Source organism: Acanthaster planci, linkage group LG02 (assembly GCF_054643075.1).
Source record: "Acanthaster planci isolate LZ-2023a linkage group LG02, COTS_SCS, whole genome shotgun sequence".
Lineage (NCBI taxonomy): Eukaryota > Metazoa > Echinodermata > Asteroidea > Valvatida > Acanthasteridae > Acanthaster > Acanthaster planci.
In genome coordinates this window covers 4300476-4321546 of record NC_141778.1, presented here as the reverse complement: position 1 = coordinate 4321546, position 21071 = coordinate 4300476, and the positions used below count along the sequence as shown (strand labels likewise).

Here is a 21071-nt window from a genome sequence, read left to right as displayed (position 1 = left end):
AGGGCTTCTTTTCTGTTCATGTAAAGATGTGAATTCTGAATGTAGATTGCACAATTCAGAGAAAACGAGGGGAACCCTCGCCCTGTGTTCACAGTGTATAATCCCTTGTGCACGCCAAACAATGCATGTAGCCAATGCATGTTTCACTTATTGGATATTATGGAAAAATATAAATAATATTAACACAGGCAAAGAGTTGTGTAGGCCTATGTGGCAACCACGTGCTCACCACTGAACAACATTGCACGGTGCATTTTCTTCAAAGATATGTCTGTTCAACTGGAGAAAAAGTGAAACTCTCTTCGGAAAAAGTTGTTCGTGGTAGCCTAGCCCATGATCAGATGATTCTGGTCATGTTTTACAAATCTTCCTGTTCATAAAACTCAACGTTCACATTAATATCATTTCATAAAATAATTAAGATGGCTCCATGCTGTGTGGTACTCAGCGGTAGCATGGTGGAAGGGTTTGTGTCCTTCCTCCATGGTGGTAGTGTCTTCTTATTTCTCTGTGACCACAGTGCTTTGACTTTCCTTCCGAGCCCGTGACTCGTCGGCCCACGGTCTACCAATGGCATGTCTACACAAAAACTACCTCCGTGGTCATGATGGTCTACCGTGCCAATGCCATTATGCGATCATGGATACCACGTAACGGTCCGAACCACCTGCACAGGTATGAACACCCGAGGCTAAGCTAAGTAACGATAGCTCCTAGCCGGCCAGGCCACAAGGCCTAACAGCCTAACTTTTTTCAAGCCCCCAAACACGGGTCCATTAAAGTAATAAAAGTCTGGTGTCGTGGTCTTTGCCAGATCGTGGGACATTCGGTAATTTACCTCATAACTTCGAGTATTTACCATGTCCACCCTTCTTGAAGTAGTCACTTGCATGTAATTTTACATTATTTTATTTCACGTATTTTGACCTGCCCCCTCTGCTGACTCGTTTAATTATTGTAAATACATTTCACTGGTTTCGTTGAACCTTTCCCTAATACAATGCTTAATGTATGCCGAGTACCAGTCGTCGCGTATTCCCTAGCCTAGTGTTCATGTTGTCGGTGTTCTTTCATTTCACTGCTTTCAAAATGATTAAATATCCAGAAGTACGAAGAGACGAGACTGTCGTTGACGATTACCATGGCACAAAAGTAAGTGACATTGTGAATTTTGATCAGAAAGTGATTTCCTGAATTGCATTTTTTACCTCCGCTTGCCATGCTTGGTATTGGAGACTACATGTACTTGAACATTCTACCTCCATGGTATCACCATCACTCACTTCACGTGCCATTGCCACAGCTACATGTACATGTACTGGCTACAGGTGAACATAGAACATACTAATGACATGTACTAATGTACAAGTTGTTTCGGTTCATTGCAGCTGCTGTGGTACAGGAGTTGCTATGGTAACAGTAGCGATAGGATATATTAAATCAGAAAGTGGCTGTGGCCAAACTTGGTATTATATCAGTGCTAGTAAAGTAACTAGTTTTCCAGCCCTTACTTAAGGGTTGTCATGGTTGCCTGTTGATTCAGGCATGGAGGAAGGAGGGGATGTCAGGAAGCATGGGAAGGGCGGAGCTTGTATTACACTAAGTTAAAATGGAGGTGGGACAGACATGGCTTTGTTTACGTGGGAATTTTAAATGAGGGGCTAATTTAGTAGAGTCCCTAACTTGGCACACTTTGATGTTCACATGACTTTCCTCACACAGTGTTGCCAACCCTCTTTCTTGAAAACTTAAAACTCAGCTGAGTGTTCCCTAACGTGGCGCACTTGAAAAAAACTCAGAAAATTCCACATAAACATTTACAAAATCCTTTGAAGTTGATGAATCCTTGTAAAGCATCATTAGGCCCACTTCCGCTCAAATACCCATCCACAAGTTCGTCAGAAAATTCTTTTCCTTTTTGAGGGGCACATTTTAAAACAGGTCATTCCGCACATTGAAAAAAATCGGAAAATCGGGCAAACTAAAATGGGTGGCCACTGTCACTGTTACACTTCAATCAGTGATGCTTTTAATCAGCGCTCTCCAAATAAAATAAAAATGGCCTTGGACAAAGTCAAAATTCTGCATGCCCATTTGATCACTGATGCATATTGGTGTACACCATGCATGCACCATTAGCACACACACACAGAGTTCATACTTTGGGTCCATGCATGTATATGTACATGCAGCATGTGCATGGATGTTCCCACAGATTTTCCAAAGTAACCCTTGAGTTTGCCAATCGGGATGTGCAACAGTGCATTGGATCCCAGTATCTGAGCACCTGACTGTTAATATTAAAGGGGAATCGCATGGTTCCAAATGAATTTACCTGGTACTCGCGACCAGGTTGACAAATTCTTCTGTAGCCTCTCAAAATTGAAGGAAAAAGAAATGTTGTAAAAATGTTTTCTTGAGAAATTTTGATCAAACATTTTGTTTGAAGATGCATGTCACAAAGAGAATTTTGAATGTAAGACAAAAAGAAAGATTTTTTTTCTGCGGAAATTAAAAAACAGGCAAATAAAACATGCAAATAAATATATGTCCAAAGTTGGTGGATGACCATTTTGAGTAAGGCAAAATTTTTAATTTGAATTCATTTCTCATACATGTATACATACTTTTTCCTTTGAATATTTAGATCAGGTATCTTTAACCACCTGCTGCCGGGTGGATTTTTCTTGAGCAAGACAAGATGCCGGCTCGATTTCAGGATTTTCCGTTTTCAAAGTTCTTCAGAAATTCATCATTTCATTTAATGGCCATTTATACCAAAATGAAGGACTCTTTGGGCACTACTCTAAAGCTGACAGGTAAAATTCATTGACTCCTGAATATTTCAGCCCGGCCTGCAGCCTTGGAAAAAGAGCCCAGATTGTGCGGTCTTTTGTAAGATTCATTTGTTCCCGAAACCGGCACAGTGCACTGCTGACCTCTTTTCAATAGGGGCCAGATTAGCATGCAGTGGTGCTGTGTGGCTCATTGCTGCGGTGGTGGAGAGCTTTTGTCCCCGGTGGTAATCCGTTTGCTCTAAATACCTCAAACCTAGGTATACTGTTTCAAAGCAAGGCTGGATTTTCTCCACTATTGAGAGCGAAAAATGTCGGTAATGCCCAGCAGCTCAGTCTTTTGTGCTGAGCACGGTCTCTTGTTAAAAGGCCCAACTCTTTTGTCCCAGTTCCAGGCTCCCTGGCTCTGCATATAAAGCCTATGTACTTGAAAACGAGTCGCCCGGCAGGAAGTGGTTAAAGGATATCAGAGGTCCATCATAAGTATGTTTATACTGCCTGCCTCCCATTTTACCTTTAAGTGTACAGCACTGCTTATCCCCTACCAGCGGCAGATAGAGAGATATGAATGAAACTGGAATACCACTGGTATTATGTGAAGCCCTTCAGGATTTAAGGCACTCACAAACGAGCACACATTGCCCTAATAGAGATTGTTGTATCAATTGCTAAAAAGTTCTAAAAAGCTCTGAACTTCAATTTTATTCCGTGGTGTATAATTGTTTTCAGGTGCCAGACCCTTATGCGTGGTTGGAGGACCCAGACAGCGAAGAGACCAAAGCCTTTGTTGATGCCCAGAACGACCTTACCATGCCGTTTCTGGAGAAATGTACCACTAGGAAACCATTTCACGATAGGTTAATGTCACAATTCAAAAGTTGGTGTTGGGTGACTCGACGATATATGCAAGTAGCCTAGTGGTTAAGGTTTGTAACTCAAACCCAGGGGGTTCAGGGTTCAAATCCAGCTGCTGGCAGGCGACTTTACCCCTACTTGCCTATCTAAAGCTTAGGGTATGCCTGCTTTAGCTAGGGAGTAACTTGTTATGGAAGCGATGTTTATTTCAACATGTTCAGTGATTTAAAACCCTGCATCAAAGACCCAGCTTCTTTGAACTCATTAAATACCGTAGTTTTTGTGAAAGAGTGAGATTTTGACCTTCTCACAGCCAAGCCTTTTGTTCTTTTTAACCTTAAGCCCTTGCCTTGTTCTGTAGTTGCATTCGATTTGTGAGACACATGCATCTCATTCAGTGAAATCGTTTCATTTTCCTGACGTCAAAGCTTTGTCGCAAAAAAGTCTCCTCAGGTGTAAATTTGGGGTGCACTATAAAGCTTGCATCTTCATTGAAATTTATGGTCCATAATGACTTGTGTCATTTCTCCCTCAACAGGCTGAAAGAACTCTGGGACTTTCCCAAGTATGGTTGCCCCTTCAAGCGTGGCTCCCGCTACTTCTACTTCATGAACACTGGACTGCAAAACCAAAAGTAAGTCCACAGACACGCAGCCTACAGGTAGTGTCTCATCAACTCCACCAGCACCGTGGAAGTGAGTTCTGTACGGAAAAGAAACAGGTGCTTTGGGGCTTTAACTGATGTATTTTATTCTATAATATCATTTACATGAGTGGCTAATATCAGTATCCCTAGCCCCGTATGGCCCAATTCGAAGGAGCTGCTTGCAGAAAAGTCATGCTTACCTATAGCATAAAGTTTTGCTAACCGTAATCAGTATCTCAGGGTGGTGCTCGGTGTGGTTTTGCTAACAGGTGCACGCACATGGAGGTTTGCATTGTTAGGTCACTAAGGCAGATCATTTCCTTTGAGGTAAACATGCTTTTTGCTGTGCGTACTGCTTACAGCCTCCCTGAAATACGTGGAGCCCCTGTAAGCATAAAATTGTGTGCTTAACAGCGCCATGGAACCGGGCCCAGGTACTTGAAAATCTACTCAGAGGTTTTTCACGATTTTGCAGGATGAAGGAAAGTAGCATCCACACACTTTACACTGGGTCGGATTCCCCTTGGAGGTTGAAGAACAAAGAATATGCCATTTATTTCCCACTAAGTGGAAGACTGGGGAAAATATTTGAAAAGCTGGTAAAAATTCTCAGAAAGTTGGGGGTTTATCAAATTTTATGGTAGTTTCTAAACCAAAAGCTGCCACTCTTCAAAATAATAGAATTGTGCAAATTTAAAGGGACCATGAAATAGAAATATTTTACTAAATTGTAATAAAACCCTTGAAATTGCACCTCCAGGTTTCAATTTACTTGATTTGAAATTTTTGTTTTGCAATATTAACCCATATTTTGGAGCTTTTTTAGTTTTTATGCTAATGCCATTTGCATATTAATGAGCAAAACTATGATGTCATCCAAGGCACTGAGCCTCAATGTTGCACTGATTTGTGCACAGAAAATTTTTTAACATTGCTATCGTAAATTTAATTTCCTTTGGCAATTTATTGTTGTGTAAGTATATAGCAATAGGCAAGCAAGCAACCTTTTCACAGAAATGTTTTCACAATTTGAACGTGAAAACATGCAAACTGAACCATGTGTTCCTTGATTTACATCAAAGGAAAAGTGCCCTCACTTGTCCAGAAATGCTTGATCAATTTGGAAACCGGGAACTATTTTCAAGATGTATTTTTTTTTTTGCATTGGGGAGATGTAAATTTATATGATGGGTTTTGCCCTTACCCAACATATATATTAATAAACACAGTATGCTCAGTGCTTGTCCGAAAGCTTGTGAAAAAAAGTCACAAGCTTACTCGGGTGGGACTCGAACCCACAACCTCCTGCTTACTAGTGCAGACATCTTAACCACTCGACCACTGAGCTTGCTGGGGTCGGCTGGCCGGTCCGAGTCAGGTAAAGCAGCAGTAAAGCAAGCTCGGTGGTCGAGTGGTTAAGACGTCTGCACTAGTAAGCAGGAGGTCATGGGTTCGAGTCCCACCCGAGTAAGCTTGTGACTTTTTTCGCAAGCTCTCGGACAAGAACTGAGCATACAGGTTTTATTAATATATACGTTGGGTAAGGGCAAATTCCTCATATAAATTCAATTTGGAAAGTTTAAAAAGTGCTCTTTTCAGTTCACGTAACTCAAAACCAAAGTCAAACTGTCTTCATACATTTAAGAAGAAAACAGAGATACACAAAGAAAGTGATTCTAAGAAACATTCATTTCATGGATCCCTTAAACATGTCCAAAATGCGAACTAAACCTTTCTTTACTTTCCATCCACAGTGTCATGTATGTCCAAGACACCCTGGAAGCTGAACCTAGAGTGTTTCTGGACCCCAATACATTCTCAGAGGATGGTACGGTGGCCCTGAGAGGCCATTCTTTCTCGGAGGATGGGGCTTATTTGGCATATGGGCTGAGCACCGGGGGATCAGACTGGGTCACAATCAAAGTGAGTCATTGTTAACTTTCTCATCAGAGCCGTACTGAAATAACTGCCCTCAAATCAAGTTAGTCAAGACCGTTTGAAACTTAGACTCAATCCATTAATTCAACGTGGGCTGAAATAAATTGACTCAAAAGACGTCGCTCAACCGCATTACCCAAAGCAAGTAACCCAGAGCGAGACTAAAGTCAAGTTACTCAATATCTAGACTCATCAAATGACTCAACTATCAGACCATATAACCATTGCATAATACTGACTAAAATAGATTAACACTCCATGCCAAATCAGGTGACTCGGCACTCGGATTTGAATCAAATAACTTAACACTCAGGACCAAATTTCACAACGCGTGGACGAAAAACTAACTGCCCAACGCTTTAGGACTTGGACTTCTAAATCAGATGTTGGGTAGAAGAAAAGGAGCTTGACATTCGTGTTGAAAGCAGACGATTGGGAATTGGATGCTTTTTTCTAAAGGGTCTACTTCAGCCACTATTAAACTTTGAATCTCTTTCTTTCAAACTGTTTGAAACATTTTAAACGCAAGCTGTGTCTCAGCTTTACATGTAGTTGTTTTTTTTCTCTCTAAGTTCATGGATGTTGCCAAGGCGGAACCTCTACCAGACATGCTAGAGAGAGTCAAGTTTAGCTGCATGGACTGGACTCACGACGGCAAAGGGTTCTTTTACAATGTAGGTAGATATATCCTGAGGCATTGTTGTGGAAGTGATGATATGTGCTAGCAACTGGGCCGACGTTGGGTCAACGCGACACCCACTTGGTACCCACACAGAATCTCATATACTCGGATTGTGTGCGTCATCTCATACTCACAAGGAACGCGCGCATTCTTGTCAGTGGGTTGGGGGACTACAGATGTTGAGATGCAGACATTGTGGGACCATTAATGTTACTGAGACAAAGTTGACTCGGTGCCAAACTTCTTAACGACTGAAATCTTCCCCTTAGCCTAAGGAAGGCCCACCCACAATATTTTGTCTTGCTTTACTGCCAGGAAGGAGCATTGTATACTTCCCGTTGTTCCTACATTAAAACTCTCCCCACAGACTCAACACAGGCACTTACCACTGAGGACAATAGACTGACCACTGACGACAGGGACAATCTGTCCTGTCCATTTGGTTATGTCCTAAAAGTAAAGCATGCACTCACACACTTTTTTTACATACATGTACCTTATACAGAGATTTCTTTGTTTTACGTTTATTTAAGAAACTCAAAGAAAACATTAATTTTCCCCATAATGGACACTGCTGGATTATTGATAATGACTGTCTTGACGCGTCTCTTCATTTTGCCACAAATGACCCTAACACTGAAGTGACAGGAATCTGCCTGCCTCACAGTTCCTCAAAATCCCTCTAAATACCCTGGTGGGTTTTGGTATTGGAGGGTAAGGGTTATTCTAGGAAGGCTCATTCTTGAAACTTTTTTCCCCCCAGTACTATGAGAAACAAGAGGGCAAGGCAGACGGCACTGAGACAACATCCAATGTCAACCAGAAGCTTAGGTACCACGTCCTCGGTACGGCCCAGTCTGAGGACGTCCTGTGTGCAGAATTCCCCGAAAACCCCAAATGGCTGAGGTCAGTCAGACAGAAAGTCGTTATTTGTTGGCCTTTACAGTGGGCCAGATTGTTTCTACTTGACAAGTTTTGCAAAATAGGAGGGGAGTGCTGTGGCCTCATGTTAAAGAGCATTCAATTAATATCTGCGGGTAGAGTTCCCGGTTACGGGTTCAAATCCAGCCTGGGGTGATGGTGCGTGTGCCCTCGGGCAAGGCACTTTGTCACTCAGTGCCTCTCTCCACCCAGGAGTAATTGGGTACCTGTGAGGGTCAGACATGAGTAGTGTGGTCGATTTAGCCGCTCTGCGCCAAAATGACTGCATTGAGCTGTAGACTCCCCAGAGAGCTGAGATGGTATTTGGAATGTTTCATGGGCCCAGTGAACAGGGGTAGTAATAATGGAAAATGGCTTGATCTTGGTTAAAAGGGCTGTACAAAAACTGTTACTTTTCTAAAATAATTTTTTTGTTTTATACCAAAGTAACTCATTGTTATCTGCTAAGGTACACCTATAATTAAGCAAAGGATAGATCTGTATTCAGATGTAGGAAGAGCCACTTCTAGACTCACAAACTGCATCCATGAAGGTACATGTATTTGTTATCGTTATTAACCTCTAGGCATTTCCTGACTTCTTTTCCAGCGGTGCTGAAGTGAGTGATGATGGTCGTTATGTCATTCTGAGCATCAGACAAGGGTGCGACCCAGTCAACCGTCTGTATTATTGTGACTTGGAGAAGACTAAGCATAAAATTACTGGTGAGTAAAAAAAATACGATTGTGAATCATTGATAGTTGTAAAATGTCGATAAATAAAATAGCCATTAGATTGTTATTGCTTGGTCTGCTTGTATTTTTTACGCATACTTCAAATGTTCCAAATGTCACGTCCAACGCCTCAGTAACACTTGCTTACAAGCCCCTCCTGTCTCAGTTTGTTTTAACCACGTTTTTCAGTGCCCCCATACATATCAAGATTGTTTTTCCCAAATGGAGTTCACATTACTGTAGCTGGAACTGACATTTTTTCTCATGGTCATCAGGAATTCTGCCTTGGGTGAAACTGATCGACAACTTTGACGCCGAGTACGAGTACATCACCAACGAAGGCACGCTGTTCACCTTCAAAACCAACCTGAAATCCCCCAAGTACAAACTCATCAACATTGACTTTGCACAGCCGGCTATGGTAAGACGTGAATCTGCCCTCCATGTAAAAGTCCTCCTCATATTATCAGGTCTTGAATTCTGTCTTTTTATTGGTCTGAAGTGGTCATGTGCCTGGTATGTAAAAAAAAGTATATCTTCTGCTTGCAAATAAATTCCTCACATAAACACAGCGTTAGTATTATGAATGACATCGCCAATATCCTGCAGAGCAAGTCACAACCTTTAACATTTTTCACATCTTGGTATGATGGCACAAACTGATTTCTAACTGCTGTTCTGTGCGACATGTGTATTTTACCCCATTGCAGGGATGCAGCAAGTCTGCTTAAAATGAATAAAATCATCACAAAGGCTTGGCTTGATGAAATGGCCATTTTTGAGTGGGCTCTCCAAATCCATGGGAGGGAGGCTGACTGTTTTTGCTTTAATTGCAGGTGTAGCCTCACTTTGGGAAATCTTTTTCACTTTGAAATAAAGGCGACATGGCTTTTCATTCATAATTTGAAACTACCCATCTGAGCACAAGGCTGATAATCTATAACTTGCCCCATTGCATCATTTATTTCCCACCCATATTAACTTTCAGAAAGCATTTCACAGGGAGTGTGTCATTTGGATTCTCGATGGCCTTCTCGCTAACGAGGCCAGTTTCATTTTTAAGCTTTCCCTCTCGGGATGGGATGTAGAAATACCATGTTGCTGACCGTGCAGTACACAACTTAACTTGCTCTGCACCTTTGTCATAAAAATGACATGCAAGGTGGCATTTTATCAGTGTTGTAGATGAAAGTTGGACTTGAGTCTCAGTTTTGACTTTGGAGAAAATGACTTGCGACTTGAGTGAAATGACATATTGGCATACACCGATGCCAAAAATGGCCTTACTTCCCATGGAAAATGGTGTTTTCATTTTGGCTGGTTTATAATTGAAATTGATGAGAACAAACGAGGCTGAAAAGTTTGATGTTCCTGGGCCACATCTTAGAGGGAGTGCACCTACACTGTGTCAGTTATGACATGAAATAGACGTTAAAATGACTTGAAACTAATGACATGATTTGGTAAAAAGTTGCAGATGACTTGACTTGACAGTGAGGGAAAAATGACTCAGCAACTTGACTCGGGAAAGTACACTTGTGACTTATAGAAAAATGACTAAAACCATGACTTGTGGTGAAAAATGACTTTATGTAGCACTGCATTTTACGGCAATCGTTTCTCTAGACAAATACAAATGTTTGTTTTTACAAACTGAACATATGGCTGTCCTACACTGATGAAGTTGCAGTATCCAAGACACAAAACAGGAAACGAGGGTATTGCTCTTTTAAAATATACATGTAGTTGCATGGATAATTGGTCAGGAGAAATCTGTGATTGATCAGAATCGGGTCTGCGATCTGAACCTGCAGGAAAATTGGAAGGACCTGGTCCCGGAATCGGACACAGACGTTCTGGAGTGGACAGCATGTGTATGCAAGGATAAGCTGGTCCTCTGTTACGTGCATGATGTCAAGGTGAGTCCAGCAGTTTAATGGCCCAGGAATTCAGACAGAAACGAGGCAAGGTTGGGAACTAGATTGGCGCTTTGTCGACAGTCCGCATTGTTCAGCTAACGTGTAGTAGTTGTGGGGTTACAGGCTACGCTTTCCATGAACCACTATGAGCGTAAGAGAAGTGAGAAAGATCGCTGAGTCTTAGAACTGATAGTAACCTGCCCTGGCTAGAAGCACCCACTCACAGGCAAAGAAGCGACAGGCTAGTGGGAAGCTTTCGGTTAGGCTTGGGCGTGTGCTGGTGCTCATGCCAAGCTTGCACACTCCAACCGGAATCGTTTGCATGTGCTTTGGTGTGTGCCATGCATGTAAGAACCTGTGCGCTCAGGTGGTTAGCTCTTACCAAAGGGATATCACTATGCCAGGAACAGGTCATTTGTTGTTCCTGCAAAGAGTGGACAATCGCAGAGCCTAATGTACATGTACATGCAGACCGTGCATAGGGCAGTGAGTAGCAGCCTTCTGTTGCGGCTCTAATTACAGGTTGCACTGTAACACCTAGAAAGGGCAGTGACGCTTGACCAACAACAGAGGTAACAAATCGGCCGAGAAAGTGCAAGAGGAGTTCGTTGCGCTCGCTTACACACACCTTTAGTACGTCTAAGTAGGTTTTTGAACCCGACCATAAATCTTGAAGAGTATAAACTTCAGAAGCAAATCATGTGTCCATTTTCTACTTGTGAACTCTGCAGATCTCACCAATGGTTTGGTGTCTTTGGTCTTTCTAGAATGTCCTACACCTCCATTCCTTGAGCACTGGAGGGAGGCTGACGACATTCCCGCTAGACGTTGGCACAGTCACCGGATACTCAGGACGCAAGAAAGACACGCAGGTACAGGGGATCCAGGTGTAACTAGCAGTGAGTTTGGTCAAATTGACCTGTGCTCAACAATTATACTCCAGCCATGAATCCATTAGTTGAGAAACAGCTGTACACCTTTAAAGTAGAATCATTTTATTGGTTATCGCGCATCAGATGTGTGCATGAAATTGTCCTTGCGGTGCACACAGTTAAAAAGTTCAAAACCCAAAGTTAAAAATAAAAACCTTACTTCAAGACAAGACAAAAAATGCTATGAAGACGCAGCTGGATTATACCCAATGTTTGGAGCATGGAAATTGAAATTCACTGTCGAATCCAACAACTGCATTCATATTAAACTTTTCACAGTAAAAAAATACGGTTACAACTTGTAATGAAATGTCCAGAAAAGAATAAGAGAACAGAGCATTTCAGATTTAGGATGACCAATGAGCTACTTCAGTGCTCCAACAGCACACACCCAATAAGGCTGGGACCTTTACACGTTTAACCACTTGCTGCCGGGGAGCCTGGTTTCGGGCACGTATTCTTTATAAGCACAGCCGGGGTGTCTGAAATCGGACAAAGGGAACTGGGCCTTGTAACAAAAGACTACTTGACATTACCGACATTTTTTCACTTTCAGTAGTAGAGATAATCCAGCATTGTTTTGAAACAGTATACCACTGTTTGTGGCATTCAGTGTGAGCAGGTTACCACCGGGGACAAAAGTGCCCCACCACCGCAGCGATGAGCCACACAGTACCCCTGCACACTAATCTGACCCCTATTTAACAGACTCCAGGAGCACACTGGGCCAGTTTCAGGAACAAAAGAAACTTGCATAACACCGCACAATCTGGGCTCTTTTTACAAGGTGGCAGGCCGGGCTGAAATACTCGGGCATCAATAGAATAGCCACCAGACAGTCCTTCGTGTGGTTGTAAGTGTCCAGTAAATGAAGATATTATTTTTTAAAGAATTTTGAAAACAGAAAAAAATGAAAAATATCCTGGCCCAGCAGAATCAACACTTGTAAATGCCCCCGGCGTGGAGTGGTTAAACGAGACCAGTTCCAAATCCACTTACAGATTTTCCCAAATGTTTAAACGGAACTGCCCCTTTTAGAGGTTCGACATTTTGATTGATACAATCTGGTGTTCATTTTTTTATTACAAATGATGCCTGTAAAGTGTAATCTGATGTTCGGAACACTTTTCCCTTTCGACATCCATGTAGTTTTTGAGAAAAGAGTAGATTCTAAAATAAACATTGTTTGTTTTAAGTGGCCAAACATCAATTTACATTTTTACATTAGTTGGACCATGTGCATTGTTGAACCATAAAATTATGCATATATGAAATCACTGTGGTAGGCTAAACATTTAAATTTTTACACTGTGCGGTAAAGTTTTTCTGAACAATTTTCAAATTAAATGAAAATTCCCACCCTTGATGTCCAAAATGAAGTCCCGCCACGGTCATTCCGGAACAGCAGTATGCATGGGTTTGCCCTGTCTGCACAGCTACATGCCAGTGGTGCGCGTTTTACCCTTGAATGCCCGTCTCGTTTTGAAATACCAATTTGGCTCATTCTGACCTTTTCGCTTTTGGGCAATTCAGATATTCTACCAGTTCACATCGTTCCTGACCCCCGGCGTCATCTACCGATGTGAGCTGGACAAGGATACAGTGCAACCCAAGACGTTCCGCGAGATCGAGGTCAAAGGGTTTGACCCCAGCCTGTACCAGACCAAGCAGGTCTTCTATGACAGCAAAGACAGCACAAAGATACCCATGTTCATCGTTCACAGGAAGGTAACCATGTCTGTTGACAGTATCTCTATGCTTTCTCCTTAGGGTACAATTACAGTTGTTGCAAAGATTGTTTCCGGAGGGGTGGGCAAAGATCTCATCACCAACAACCTGACAAACCATCAATGGTGGAAGTTTTTTTCTAATTAATTGCAAGCAAGTTAGTGATATTCTGCCCCTCTCTTTTTTCCCTCTTTTTTCTGCCTTTTTTATTTTAAAGTTCACAGTTAACATTACAGGTCAGACACTTGATGATTATTTGTTCCGACGATACAAAAATGAAGCTACTCATGGACCATTTTCCAAATTTCGACTTTGTCTCGTGTGCCAGCTTCAGCTCAACTCCAGATTATTATTGAAAGATGAAACACTTTATCTCTGGTTGGACCACATGAAGAGAGATCCGAATAGGTCTTCAAATTAGACAGTTTGATGTCTTTGTAGCAGAAAAAAAATGCAGCTGCAGTAAGTCAGGGGATCTCAGCTCAGTTGAGTCAATTCATAAAAGAAATGTAAATCCGACTCCAGAGAGAAAGCTGAGATTTGGAATGTCTGTAATATCTTTCCTCTTACAACTACGCAACACCCACGACGCGTTTTGTGTCACCGTCGCCGGCAGGGTATTGAGATGACTGGTGACCATCCTGTCTTGCTGTACGGCTATGGGGGTTTCAACATCTCCATCATGCCCAGTTTCAGCGTCTCCAGACTGGTCTTCATCCGGCATTTAGGAGGAATCCTAGCCATCCCCAATATACGAGGAGGCGGGTGAGTCAAAACGAGGATGGTTGCTAAGGCAACTTGTAGATGACATTGGGATTTACTACTAACACGGAAGCACAATTGGAAGTGCGTTTCCTCCATGCAAGAACAACACATTCAATTACAGGCTCATGTGCAAATGGTGCAAAGTAGGCATAGCTTATTTTCATCAGTATGGGTACAATCCTGTAGCGTTACAACCAAGAAACTATGGCCCAGACTTGCATTCCAGTTTTCAAACCTTCAGCCCCAGTCTTGCAAATCAACAGTGTCCGTGAACTTGCTTGCAATTTTAGAGTTGCTGCCGTGACAGCAGGACCACTACACTGGCATACACGTCATGCAGTGGTACCACTGCAAATAGTGACTACACATGCTAGTCACCAGAACAGTCCATAGATGTTTATTGCCAAGAAAAATGTAGCCGTAGGTGTTCCTACTCCCACAAGTATCTCCTATGTGCTCTCCTGTAGTTTATTGGAAGATTTTAGCGATGGAAATAGTGCTGTTAGTGTGCCTTCAATCATGAGCAGTGCATTCTAAAGAGAGATTTCAAATTAACCTCCCTTCGCCTGCAGGGAATATGGAGAGACGTGGCACAAGGCAGGCATGCTGGCCAACAAGCAGAATGTTTTTGACGATTTCCAGTGTGCCGCCGAATACCTCATCAAGAACAAGTACACCAGTGCGAAAAGGTGATCAATGCCATTCCGTGCAGGGCTGAATTAAAGTGTTTCACAGGCCCTAGGCACCTTGGTCCCTCAGTCCCTACTCAATTAGGCTCCGGAACCAATTTCATTGCACTGGTGAGCACTGGAGCCTTGTATTTTATTCAGAGCTGCATTCACCTTCCATCTTCCTCACAAATGAATGGCTTTTGTGAAGAAATTTGGCAATCCAAATCAGAAGGGATTTCAAAATGCTATGGGTTGACGCTTTTCCAATATCAAAAATTCAAAGACAGAGGCACACCCTGGTATATTCGTGTGCTCTTAGATTTTTTCGTGGGCCCTAAAGCGCTAGGGCGTACTGTGCCTATTCAATAATCTGGCCCGTATCTCACAAGGCAAAAATTTACATGTAATATTAGATACGAACTGTGCTATAAAATTGGAAAGAAAAGGATGATTGCAGATTTAGTTATGGAATTAGGGAATGATTAATTTCGCAGTAGAATTAGAGCGTGTGCTCACCCTAAGCACAGCTATCTTTTTCACATGCCTCCACCTGCAGTACCCGTAAAATTTCCAGTGGAATGCTCCAAATGTTAGGCCTGTGCTGGGTACCTGTCTGTTGATATCAAAATCGGGTTCCATTTTTTGGGTTCAGGTACCCATAAAAAAAAATCCACAAATAAAAGATATGTGAACGTTAATACTGAAGGGCAGAATTTTGCTGAGAAACCACTGTGCTGTAGGGCTGAGTCGATTGAAATAATTCACCATTTGAATATTCGACCTTCAATTTGATCGAATATTTGAATATTCAGTCGTACCGACTGTCAGATCGTTGATGAACAGACCATAAACAAAACCAGTTCCAATAACACATGATTGTACATATTATGGTCAATGTAATACAGGTTTTTACATGTAGGAGTATCTCCAGCCACGATTTAGCAAGATTTAAGAGTTGAACAAGACTTCTTGCCCTGTTGAAAATTTATATTCTATTTAAATTACTTTTTAAATCGTTGCAAGATTTCTGACACTTTTCAGTTGAATCTGCTTGAAACCGTAGTGCAATTTTTCTCATTTAAAACAAAGAAAATTTTCCTTTCCTTTTCATGAATTTTACATTCAAATATTCCAATTCAAAAAATAATATTTGAATATTCAATAATTGATCGAGTATTCAGTTATTGGGCAAAGCCCTACTGTGCCAATGAAAAACCTGGTCCCGCGGTCACAACTGCAATTCAGATGTTGACGAAGCTACTTTTGTTACAAACTAAAAGTAATAATTTTGTTAAAAAATTAAAATGGTGGAGAATCCCCTCCTGCTTTACTTCCTCCATATGAAAAAGAGCCATGTTTCAGGCACATGGTCCCCCGGTATGGCATGCAATACCAATTGCTAAGTGTTCTTTGTATTTTAAGGGTACCCGGTATCGACATAAAACGGGTACCCGGTTCCAAGAATACCCGTAAATTCACACCCTTACCAAATGTAACAGTATCATTCTGATTTTTGGGTCACCCTCGGTAGGGTTGATTTCTGCCATTCCTATGCGGCACAGAAGACATGCATGTACATGTAGAAGGTCTCAGCGGAATGGGCAGCATGAATAAGATTCCAAGTTGTATGAGTTGTTTCCTCAGTTCCTCCTGTCCATGAACTTCACCAACAGGAATGCTCCAAATGAAATTGAATTTCATGTGGAAAAATAGCTGTAAAGAAATTCTGAAAAATTGTGGATCCCAATAACATTGATATGATAATATATTAGTCAAAGATTGTCAGATGACAAATTTCACAAGAAAAATTGGTCCAGTGTCTTTTATGAAATTAAATCCAACCGTGACCAATGAAGCATATTAAGTGTGTATGTGGTGAAATCTGAATTGAAGAAAGCAATCCAAGTCTGGGTGGTTTGTAGAAGAACGGGGTCAATGATTGTATATTCACTTGCCTACCACACTCCACCAAACGTATCTTTTCCCCCCGAACCTGTCTGTTTCTTTCGCAGAATTGCAATGAACGGTGGATCCAACGGTGGTCTGCTGGTGGCAGCCTGCGCCAATCAGCGTCCTGATCTCTTCGGATGCATCATCAATCAAGTCGGGTAAGCGTGTCCGATTCTTCCATGGATCTGCCAGTTCTCTTGCAGGCTTACCTCACGTCCGCAGGAAAAATGTAAAAAGAAAAACACCTGGGGGCTGGAATGAGAATATAAACCTCTCTCGTCTTGTGTACATTCAGTGTGGCAGTCAAAGTTTGCAGACATCAGCCTCATCAGTTGATGCCAGATCTTGCCTCAAGGTATACGTTTGCCGCAGATCTTTCAAACAAAGTCCTGGGTTCAGTCATGGTATTCCATACTAGCATTGATTATTTGGTGTTCTGATTGAGAAAAAAAGAAAATAATTTTTTTTTCAGTTGGCTACTTATTCTATTGCGTTTGTGCTGATGGCCAGTCATCGTTTACAAACCCCTGCTAGGCAACAAGTATGGCTATGGTATAAAAAGAGAGAGCTCTATTGTCATGGATGTTCAAAACGTCCGTGCTGTCGTATGAAAAACACTGTAGGCTAATGTGGCCACTTAAATTTGTAGCCATAATGAGTTGACACAAGGCGTACCTGTGCAATTGTAAGTGGGGTAGCATGCCAGCCACCTTTCATCAAAAGGAATGACAACAGTTGTTCTGAAGGAGGTTCACGGGACATGAAATGAGCCTTCCTCAGAATGGTTCATTGGTTTGGAGGGCAAGCTATCACTGTGTTGACGCCTTCTCGTTTCAGTGTCATGGACATGCTGAAGTTCCACAAGTTTACCATCGGCCACGCGTGGACTACGGATTATGGCTGTGCAGACAAGAAAGAAGAGTTTGAGTGGTTGATCAAGTGAGACACATTGACCACAGTCTTCAGAATGCTTGGTTTTTTTTGGGGGGGGGAGGTGTTGTGGCTTCAGTTTTGTTTGAAATTCTGGCACGATTAATTTTGTGTGAATTTTGATTTTTGTGAAAGTTAATTGTGTGACTGGAGATGCATAAAGCATGCTTTCCGTTGTGCAAACTCAAACTCACAAATGAATGAGTTGCCAGAAACCTGGGGTTATTGAGAACAAATGAGTACATTTGTGGCAGGTCATTTTGAACAGCTTGTAAGTTGAAATGAGATTTGATTTGAAGGCTCAAACACAGGAAATTTCAACCTGCCTCTAAATGATTAGGCACTCAAAAAAAAGAATTTCTAAACCTTGTTGCAGTATACCAAAACTTTGCACTGAAAAAGTGTTGAGATATAAATGGAAAAATATAATAAGCACTTGTACATGTAGACATGCACAGAAGTCACCGAATGAGATCTCAGTTGACATGTACAAAAGTCACCGGATGAGATCTCAGTTGACATGTACAAAAGTCACCGGATGAGATCTCTGTTGACATGTGCAAAAGTCACAGGATGAGATCTCTGTTGACATGTTCAGAAGTCACCGGATGAGATCTCAGTTGACATGTGCAAAAGTCACAGGATGAGATCTCAGTTGACATGTGCACAAGTCACCGAATGAGATCTCTGTTGACATGTACAGAAGTCACCGAATGAGATCTCTGTTGACATGTACAAAAGTCACCGAATGAGATCTCTGTTGACATGTGCAAAAGTCACCGAATGAGATCTCTGTTGACATGCACAGAAGTCACCGGATGAGATCTCTGTTGACATGTGCAAAAGTCACAGGATGAGATCTCTGTTGACATGCACAGAAGTCACCGAATGAGATCTCTGTTGACATGTGCAAAAGTCACCGAATGAGATCTCTGTTGACATGCACAGAAGTCACCGGATGAGATCTCAGTTGACATGTGCAAAAGTCACCGGATGAGATCTCAGTTGACATGTGCAAAAGTCACCGAATGAGATCTCAGTTGACATGTGCAAAAGTCACCGGATGAGATCTCAGTTGACATGTGCAAAAGTCACCGGATGAGATCTCAGTTGACATGTGCAAAAGTCACCGAATGAGATCTCAGTTGACATGTGCAAAAGTCACCGAATGAGATCTCTGTTGACATGTGCAAAAGTCACCGAATGAGATCTCTGTTGACATGTGCAAAAGTCTCCGAATGAGATCTCTGTTGACCGCCTGATGTGTTTTTCATAACTTGCCCCTATATACATGTGTATACATTGTTGGCCTCTTTGTCCTAGGTACTCACCCTTGCACAACATCAAGCCCCCAGCTGACCCAAAAATCCAGTATCCAAGCACCATGCTGCTTACAGGGGACCATGACGACCGCGTGGTTCCCTTGCACTCCCTCAAGTACATAGCCACACTGCAGCATGCCCTGGGCAACACTGAGCAGCAGACCAATCCACTTTTTGTGCGTGTGGATACAAAGTCGGGCCACGGATTCGGCAAGCCCACTGCAAAAGTGGTATGTTGATATTTCATATGTTACAATACAACTATAATTACACTTGAACCGGAGGTGCATTGCTGTTACTACACCTGCTCAACAGGCCATTGAAAGATTTCAACATTTCCTGATTAACGTCATGCTCTCTAATGCAGATGCCACAACCAAAAGGACCATTCTTGATTCTCGTTTCTGTTTTTCTCAGATTGAAGAGTATTCCGATATCTATGCGTTCATCGCAGAAACCATGGGGATTTCTTGGAAGGAATGACAACAGGTTGTAACTTTCAGAGCGACTGGCTCGTCGGGCAGGGTTAGCTTCAACTGCTCAGGGCTTATAACCTTCTGTTTTTAGTTTCTCGTTGTGAAAATATTCATGCTGAGAAATGTCATAACTTATATGTTAGGTGGAAAAAAGTCACAAGTATATTTTCTCTTTTCTGAATGGAGCAAAGTTTCCCTGGGCAACTTAAATATCAGACGTTCCAGGTTCTCTCCAGGGAACCATTTTCTGGGATTATTTCCTGACTCAGAGAACACAATTTTAATGGAAAACTTTACAAAATGAATGGTCTTTATCAGCATCACAGAAATGCAACAGTGCCCTCAGTTGTCCAGAAATGTCTAGAATAGTTAAAACATTCAAAACAGTGTGCCTTTCCGTACACCTACCCAAAGGGATGTGGAACAGTTTTCACTCGAAGGAAAGGAGTATAAAATTGCACAGAAAGTGTGTGTGTAGGAAAAACACATCGCTAGGACTCTTTAAACACTATCTGGAAATCTCATGAAAAGTTACAACAAATCGCCTAGCTTGTACCAACTCCAATGAGATCATGAGGGTGGTAGGGTGAATCTGCACTATGGTGTAGGGCTACGGGGAATAAAAAAAGCCTAGAATTTGAGAAGTTTATGATGCATATAGTGGTTCAACACGGCCTACTTAAAGTCTTTGTACTGTTCTTCAGCTTTGTTGTTTTTTTTCACTAGGTTGTGGCAGTCAGTAACTTTTTAAAAACCTCACATTCCCAAATTTAAGGTTTTCACCAATTGAATTCTACCACAAATTGCCTTTACATGGAAAATCATGTATTCTTTACATATTCGTCAACATCTATACTATAAAAAAACGAGTGGTGCTCCAAATTTTGTTACCAGAGTGGTGAAAAATACATATAACACTTTTGGTACCAGGGTTGCCAACTCTCATCCACTGAGCGTGAGACTCATGCATTTCAGCTTACTCGTATGTGCTCATGTCATGCTCTCACAGCATTTCTCCTGCTAAAAAGTTCTTTTTAATTAGGAAATGTGGCCAGTGTTTGATTTCAGAGCCCGGAATACATGTAATGATGTTCGTCAGCTCAAAAATTGATTTTGAAGTGGCAAGAAAATGCCTCAGATCAAACCCCAGAGCAAACCCCAGAGCACCAAGAATCCAAAAATGTAGGGATCTTTCTGCAGGCCCCAAATCTCACACTCACTCTCAGTTCCCTCTCAGTTGGCAGCCCCGTCAAACTTAAATACCTCCGTCTCCATAACGCAAACATCACATGTGTCTTACTGTTTCTTTACGAGAGGTTTTCACTACCCGTAGTCACTCTTGATAATATGTTGGATGCAACGTAGCTGTTTTAAAAGTGAGCATGCTTTGTTTAATGTTTTAATGAAGTAATGTTTCTGTGGATCTTTTATATCTCTCTAGAATTATCAGGAACAATTCTTTATACAGAAAAATGCAATTAATTGCGAAGTGTCGATTTGTTCCAATAAACATGCACTCACTTATTTGTGAACCTTTGTGGTGTCAAGCTAAAACATGTTCATATATTCTGGCAATTTATGCAAGCCAAAAAAAGAGAAAGATTCAACAGTGGCAGATTTGCTGTGAAATTTCATGACACTCTTGTGTTTGACTATGAAAGAGGCTTTTCATGGTTTGTGTCAGTTTGTTTTAATCGAAAGGCTTGAATTTCATACAGTTTCAGACTACTTATGCCATGTTCAACTGAAAAGAAGAAAAATGGACCAAGCCCACTAACAAAATAAAAAGTTGTAAAATTGGAGTGAA

At 41.7% G+C, this 21071-nt stretch overlaps 2 protein-coding genes across 4 annotated transcripts in view; one reads left to right on the top strand and one right to left on the bottom strand.

Annotated features, from left to right (window-relative positions):
• The window catches only part of LOC110975304 (uncharacterized), an 18545-nt gene extending 17224 nt beyond the window's left edge, over nt 1-1321 (bottom strand). For 2 of the 3 annotated variants that reach the window (XM_022227682.2, XM_022227685.2), the window contains exon 1: nt 839-976. The gene's annotated coding sequence lies outside the window, so the exon portion shown is untranslated. Of the gene's footprint in view, nt 1-838; nt 977-1208 lie in introns of those variants that run through there. The other variant, XM_022227683.2, reaches the window with a different exon arrangement.
• Nucleotides 1020-21071, top strand: prep (prolyl endopeptidase). The gene is made up of 17 exons (XM_022227680.2): nt 1020-1152; nt 3525-3652; nt 4189-4284; nt 6051-6219; nt 6807-6908; nt 7680-7822; nt 8447-8562; nt 8847-8992; nt 10386-10490; nt 11258-11362; nt 12956-13150; nt 13767-13915; nt 14488-14604; nt 16599-16694; nt 17374-17475; nt 18790-19018; nt 19206-21071. Exons 1-17 carry the CDS (start codon nt 1054-1056, stop codon nt 19269-19271), a joined length of 2163 nt encoding a protein of 720 aa, XP_022083372.2. The 5' UTR covers nt 1020-1053; the 3' UTR covers nt 19272-21071.